Source organism: Oncorhynchus clarkii, chromosome 4 (assembly GCF_045791955.1).
Source record: "Oncorhynchus clarkii lewisi isolate Uvic-CL-2024 chromosome 4, UVic_Ocla_1.0, whole genome shotgun sequence".
NCBI lineage: Eukaryota > Metazoa > Chordata > Actinopteri > Salmoniformes > Salmonidae > Oncorhynchus > Oncorhynchus clarkii.
The window spans coordinates 73,191,411-73,199,140 of record NC_092150.1 but is presented as its reverse complement, the minus strand read 5'-3'; the positions used below and the strand labels follow the sequence as shown (position 1 = coordinate 73,199,140).

At 40.5% G+C, this 7,730-nt stretch overlaps 1 protein-coding gene across 4 annotated transcripts in view; it reads right to left on the bottom strand.

Annotated features, from left to right (window-relative positions):
- Positions 1–287: 287 nt before the first annotated feature.
- LOC139407259 (ankyrin repeat and SOCS box protein 2-like) overlaps positions 288–7,730 on the bottom strand; it is a 37,509-nt gene continuing 30,066 nt past the window's right edge. For 3 of the 4 annotated variants that reach the window (XM_071150882.1, XM_071150884.1, XM_071150883.1), the window contains 3 exons: positions 5,615–6,188; positions 4,629–4,770; positions 288–2,742 (listed from right to left, as the gene is read on the bottom strand). In XM_071150882.1, coding sequence (XP_071006983.1) covers positions 2,591–2,742; positions 4,629–4,770; positions 5,615–6,188 — 868 coding nt within the window. In that variant the 3' untranslated portion in view covers positions 288–2,590. Of the gene's footprint in view, positions 2,743–4,628; positions 4,771–5,203; positions 6,189–7,730 lie in introns of those variants that run through there. The other variant, XR_011634082.1, reaches the window with a different exon arrangement.

The following is a 7,730-nucleotide window of genomic DNA, read 5'->3' as shown; positions in this document are numbered from 1 at the left end:
ACACACACACACACACACACACAATTTACAACCATTCAAAATTATATTTTCCCTAACCCTAAACATAACCCTAACCTTAACCCTAATGTTGACCTGCAAACATGACCTTAACCCTAAGCAACAGTCATTCAGCAATCAAGCAATCGATCAAACATCATCCAGGAATCCTGGACAAATACATCGGGAAAGACATAAATATAAAAACAATGGAAATATTGCACATCCCAATGAACTAGAAATCTACAAAATACAGGATTAACGGCCTTTGAATGACTGGAAAACCCATAGAAATTGGATATGATGTTTATTTATTTTTTTCACAGGCAAAATAGCACAAGATTGAATTGTCACCATTTCACCAAAAAAAACAACAACAATTATTTAAAAAATGAGACCCTTACCTCAGAGATCATGCAAAATACTACAAATATTGCAATGAAATCTATTTAATTGAATCAACACCAAATATCAAATTACGTCTACTGTTTCCCTCTCCTATTCTGAATCTTTACTGTGATGATGGTAATACAATTACTGTCAGGTAATGCTTTAAACATTTATGTTCATACTCTCAACTTTGATAACTGTTCAAATCAAATATTTACAAAAACACAATGCTCATAAGGCAGCCTAAAAAGGGTCCAACGATGCCCCCAAAATACTATAAAATCAAATAAGCAGCTTTCAAAACCACAAAAAGCCATTCATGTATCTATTTCTTATTTATCTTCCATTGAGAAATTGATTAGACCATTCATAATAAGAACATTATAACACCTCAACTAACGCTAAACTAATGAAAAAAGTCTGTACTATAGCCAGGGTTCTATAATGCCCCAAAAGAACTGTACACTCAAACAAGCAAACAGGCAAATTTCTAAAGCTTGACAAAAACTAATTCACTCATTTGTATAGTTAATTAACAGCTCTCACAACTGAAACATATAAATAATTCATAGGTTATTTATGTGTAATTACCATTTTACTATGCACTTGCAAACACGCAGGAATTTAAATAATAGTAAATACTAGCACCTAGTAATGTCTACAAGTGTAAAATAAATGTTACCAACTTGGTAAGTCTACCTTAGTCTGATCTTAAAGTTTAATCGTGTACTGTGTTGTACCGTATATCAGCGGTTCACAACCTTTTCTGTTCTGGGGACCACCAAATCATCTTCAAAAGAACTACCATTTGCGGAGTCACAGAATTCTTTAACTTAAAATATCTTAGCAGTCAAATTTAGAGTACATTTTAAACATCAAAGAATGTAACAGATTACAGGACTATTATTACAGATGTATGTTTGTAAAGCTCTTACACTGGTGGGAATTGGCCTATATGGATAGCGCTAAATTGAATTTGTTTTTTACAGAAGAAAATGGAAAGCATATGCATAACCATGGTAGCAAATATAAGGGAACAGTTAGGAGATGATGGGACAATTATTAGACTAAAGGTAAGGAGACAACAGTTCACCTGACAAGAGACTGAATCCAAACATTACATTTTATGTGCATTTTACATTTGCCATACTTGTCGCAGCATTTGTTATTAACAAAACCTAAAATACTCTGGATACATTCAGTATCATGACAAGAATATTTGTGGAAAATTTGGGGTAGGTGCAACACAAGAAAAAAAAATGACAAGGGTTTAAGGGAGAGGTCTAACTGGTGTTTCCAAGTGGCCACACACCTCTCCAAAGTGGGCACAGTTCCTAAATAATTTCAATGCACTTTTATGACTCAAAGAAGAGCTCCTAGCTGTGCCGTTGAGCCCTGCAGCCCCTCCTTTTCACATTAACCCTGCAAACAAAAAACTTGTCGTTAGAATGTCCCCGGATCATCATGAAACGGACGCCTAAAGTGGTCAGGATGTTGTGTCATGGTCCCCGGGAGGTTTTGTTTGGTTCCCGGTTTGTCCCGCTACATCCCCAATTACGTGTTTTAGGTAATTCTTGGGCCGTTGTGTCATGGTCTCCTGGAGGTTTTGTCTAGTTCCTGGTTTGTCCCGGGGACGTCCCCAACACAGGAGGTTGGTGTCACTTTAATTGGGGAGAATGGTTTTCCAGGTGTCTATTGCCATTCCATTTGCTCCGTTCCAGCCATTATTATGAGCCGTTCCCCTCTCCGCAGCCTCCTGTCGTCCTCAAGGATGTTTTTAGGATGTTCTTGGGACATTGTGTCATGGTTTTTGTCACTTGATGGTCCCAGGTGTCCCAAACAATTAGAAGTAAAGTAATGAAATGTAATGTATAGCATGTTACTGTAAAGCCACTCGGTGTGTTTATCAGTGTCCAAATCTGTCGTTGGGGCAACACAATTTGCATTGTAAAAATTAATGTACAATTGCTTATAATACCATATACTATGCTCCCCTATGGTATTATGTTTGGAAGAAAAATATAAAATAATAATAAAATAAATTGAGAACCACTTGCACTACCCCATGTTGGTAAGCACTGCTCTATATTACTGCTCAAATATGAGTAAAAAGATTCACACCAAAACACTGATTATGTCAAGAGATTTTGTGCTGTAGTCCCTCATCATCTCTTACTTTGACTATAATGTCACAGACTATTATTCACAAAACATTTTCTTGGTTGCGCTCTTCGTGGTTGAGGTACTTGATTAGTCGTGGTGGGAGGGGCAGTTTTTTGATGCACCTCAGTCTGTGGATTCCAACCTGCTGGCGAATCTTCAGCCTGCACAGCTGCATCAGTGGACGTGAATGCCCTGGAAGACAATGGCAACAGATTCAGTAATACTGTATGTGACGCTTGAATATAGAAAGTACATAACATGTGCACAAGTCATTCCAAATAAGTGGCTGTTTGGGCAGTGTCGAGTGTGCATGCATGAATTCCCCCTCATCACATCAGTAACCCCAGCAGCCAAGGGCATAACTTTGTGTTGAATATTGGGGGGGGGGGGGGGGGGGGGGTTCAGAGTCAATGGATTCAGGGTTTGACACCCTTGTAGGGGGGTTTGGGGGCATTCTACCCCCCCCCAAAAAAAACGAAGAAAAAAATAAATAGCTGTGAAATGGTCCTTTCTGGTAAATTGTTAAGGGAAAATACATACAAAACTTTTCTGATCATTTGGACAATCACAACTGAAATACCAATAATTTCTGTATTACTTTAAACTCTTGGTCTAACTAACATAATTCAGAAAGTCACCACCAAACCTATATTTAAATATCATAACCCATTATTCTGTTTGTGTACAGTTCACCACACTTTTCATTGTCTAAAATATATTTTCCCCCGCAAGAAAATAGGCTAACAACATACTGGTCCATATTATCAGGCTGGTGTGTTATTTAGGTTTGTAGTGAGCTAAATAACCTGTAGCCTAACTGATGCAGCATGCAGGCTGGCTGCAGCATACTGGCATTTGTGCATTTAGCCAGATCAGAGCTTCCCAAACTTTAGTTAAGTTGGTTCTAGAAGTATTCTAAGGATAATTATTAGGTTGCATAAACATAATTAGTGCTATCACCTCAGAATTTTGGCCTTCACATTTGTTTTTTGAACATTAATAAGGAGGATAGGCTTTCGATGCTGGCCAGAGTCTGAGAGACAGGCAGGGCAAGCTGCACTGAGAGAAACAGGCTTGCTTGAGCCTACTGCCTGAGGTTCAGATAATTATTTAAAGGTTGACAATACTTCCACCGTTGTTATTGAGCTCTCAAAATTAACCGTTACCAACTACCACTTGTTTTGAAAACTAGCATTCACATGTGAGATGCGCATCACTTCACAATAGAAACTTTCCCCATTTGACAAAATATAATTTTCAATATAATTATTTTTTGTGCTTATGAATTTACCATAAAATTTGACTGTACTCATTTATTTGTTGTAAGTTAGCTCACAGTTTTGAGGGCTTGCTAAGAAGAGAGAGATGAGAGAGAGAAAGAGAGAAAGAGAGGAGATATTGCACGTTTCTCTGTTCTCCTTACAAGCCTTGCTCAACTTTTTTCCCCTCTGAGGACCTGGTCAAACCAAGTATAATTGGTGGCGGGGGGATCCAATCATAAAATGAAGAATTGAGAAGCCCTGTGTGCTGTAAAGCAACAGAAAGCCAGTAGCTACCTGACACTTCACAGTGGGAAAATTATTTTGAATCAATCAAATTCATTATGGTATGTTATTGAGGTGTTAAATAGACCTGTCCATCCCCATACCCCTCACACGTTTTTATTTAACTAGGCAAGTCAGCTAAGAACAAATTCTTATTTACAATGATGGCCTACACCAGCCAAACCCTCCCCTGTCCCGGACGATGCTGGGCCAATTGTGCACTGCCCCATGGGCCACCCGATCACAGCCAGTTATGATACAGCCCAGGATCAAACCCAGGTTTGTAGTGACACCTCTAGCACTGCGATACAGTGCCTTAGACCACAGTGCCACTCGGTGCCTTATGAGCCTGCCAGCAGCTGATAGCTAGACATTACCTCTGGGATCCAGGTCATGGCACCACTGTAACAGGCTGGTATGAACCCTGCTTATTAGCCACGCATACAGTCCTCCTTTACCAAAATGCTACCTTATGTTGTGTAGTATGTGTAGGTGTGTCTGTGTGCATGTACAGTATGTGAACAAGACACTCACTTGCTTTCTCCTTGATGACTTCCCAGTCCGCCAAGCTATCTAGGTGCTCAGTAAGTCTGGAGCAGAGTTTCACATGGCCAACGTAATTCAGGAGTACATCTATGATGGGTCCTGCCCAGCGTGTAGAGATTACCTCACAGAACTAATGATGGAAACACAAAAAGCAATGATAGGCTATGGTATATTGTATTTTTTAGTCTCTACTTTACAAGAAGTGTCCCAAATACCTATGTGCTAACATGACAGCATAACAATTATAGGTGATTACAGTGTAGGTAAACATTATTACATAGTAAATCAAAAAAGCATTCCTTACCACAGGACACTTCAATGAGTGACTATAAAGGGGGAAAAATGGATCTCTGTTTCTGCATAGATCTCATCGTTTATTGACGGTACATATTATGAAACAGAGTGCTCCTTTTTCTTTATTTCAACCCGGTGAAGTGTCCTGGGGTAAGGAATGTTTTTGGGATTTTCAAGTCCCTCAGTCTAGGAACTGATTACCTTTTTTGTTCAAGCTGGGCTAAAGCGCGTTTGGATACACTTTCTTGCCATTGTTACATAGTACTTACAACTGTTGCCGACAGCATACCACCCTGCATCCCACTGCTGGCTTGCCTCTGAAGCAAAGCAGGGTGAGTCCTGGATGGGAGACCAGATGCTGCTGGAAGTGGTGTTGTAGGACCAGTAGGGGGCACTCTGGCCTCCGGTCTTAAGATCGAATCCCAGGGCAGTGAACGGGCCATTTCCCTGTTCAGAGTGCTGTCTTTCGGATGGGATGTTAAACGGGTGACCTGACTCTCTGTGGTCATTAAAAATCCCCCTTATTGCAAGAGTAGGGGTGTTAAAGCTGGTGTCCTGGCTAAATTTCAATTTTGGCCACCTAATAATCCCCCTCATTCTTAATTGGCATTATATTTAGAATGTATGTAAATATATTACACATATGCACATACTAAACATTTCATTGTTATTTTGTTTACCTGAACAGGTTCCCCAGTGTTTCTGAGTGTATTGGTATTGTAGCGCAAGTCATCCCTCTCAGAGGTCTCCTGATGTGGTGGGTGTGGACCACTGCCATAAGTGCAACTAAAACAGGAGAGGGCATCGCAGCCATTGTCCATCAGATACTTCAGCATGGACAGGTACTTCATACCGAATATGAGGGTGGCCGGGAACGAGGTGGGGTGAGTGGGTACGTAGGCGTTGACATTGGCACCGTGCTCCACCAGCAAAGTGACCAATTCGATACTACCCTGCCTCAATGCTACCAGTAGCGGGTTGAAGGTGTCCAGGTTTGGGATGGCGCCGGCATCTAGAAGCATGGTGGCTGCGTCCACATTGCCGTTGGCGATGGCGAAGTAGAGAGTCGTGCTACGATGGTCCTCGTACATCATGGAGCGGTCATCTGACAGCATGGCGTTGACGTCATAGCCGGCCTCAATCAGGATCTCCACAACTGCGTCCCTGTTGCACTCGGCAGCCAGGTGGAGGGGACTGACTCCACTGCGATTCACTCTGTACTTGCTGGTGACTTTGATCAGCAATGACACGATACTGAAATAAAAAACCACACAGAGGAAATTAGGGGGTGCCCAGAGTGGAAGATTAGTATTAGGGTTAAAGCATTCCCTTAAAACATTCATAAAGTTTTCATGTTTTCAGAAATCACAGTTAGAGTAACCAGGGAGAATACCCTCCCTGGTTACTACACTTCTGATTGCAGGAATCCTCCAGCAGGAATCCTCCAACCGGAATCCGAGGAATCCAAGTCTCCACAAGAAATACTGTGGACACAAGGCATACAGTACACATTCTATTCCGAAAAATAACATATCTTCACAGCTTTGTTGTGGTGCGTCTAGAATATGTGTCACAGTTCTGACTAAACATAGCATTTTGCATTGTGTACTTTACTAACTGAAAGATTACCGTAGCATTTTCATTGGTTGAGAGTCCCTTTCTAACTTCTGTTCCTTTCAGTTTAGGTGCGGAGGTGCATGTGAGATGTAAGTCAGTGGAGTTGGAAACAGAAACTAGGGGGTAGAGTACAGCGGCGATCGGTGCCGTTTAATATAACAATATTATTTTTTTTATGAGCATGGCCTTATTTCAATTACAGCATACTGGGTGACTGTCATTCATATTCCATTCAACCAGCTCAATGCAATATCGATAGGTTTAGGCTACTATGGGATACTCACATTTTCCTTATGCCCATCATGAGGTTGCTACAACCGAGCCTATGAAAGAATGTTTATAACGTAGGTGAACGGGTCAAGATAAATTTTAGTAATCAAGGTGACAGACATTGACACATTCAATACCGCCTTTCACATTCTTGTCCATCTAGCTGATCTAAGGTGTAATCATTAGTTCAACAGTTGCAACAAGAGTTTCTATTGGACAATTCAGGTATGTTTATCCCCATTTCTAAAAGTGGCAGTAATATAGCCTCTCTTGAAAAAGCCAAACCTTAACCTAGAAAATGTAAAAACCTATCAGCCTATATCGAATCTCCCATTACTCTAAAAACAAAATGTAAAATCTGTTACGCAGCAACTCACTGCCTTCCCGAAGACAAATAATGTATACGAAATGCTTCAGTCTTGTTTTAGATCCCATCATAGCACCGTGAATGCACTCGTGAAGGTGGTAATTGACCTTTTAAGGGCATCAGACCATGTTCATGCCTGGTTTAGAACTTATCTATCAGAAAGATATCAGTTAGTCTCTGTGGATCGTTTGTCCTTTGACAAATCAGTTGTAAGTTTTGCCGTTCCTCAAGGTTCTGTTTTAGGACCACTATTGTTTTCACTATATATTTTTCCTCTTGGTGATGTTATTCGAAAACACAATGCTGTACTCATCAATTAAATTGCCTACCCAGAAAGCCTGTGTTTCTGACATTAGGAAGTGGATGATGGCAAAGGTTTTACTTTTAAACTAAGACGAAACAGAGGTGCTAGTTCTAGATCCCAAGAAACAAAGAGATCTGCTGTTAGATCTGAAAATGAATCTTGATGGTTGTACAGTTGTCTCAAATAAAACTGTGAAGAAACGCGTTATTCTGGACCCATATCTCTGTTTTGACAAATT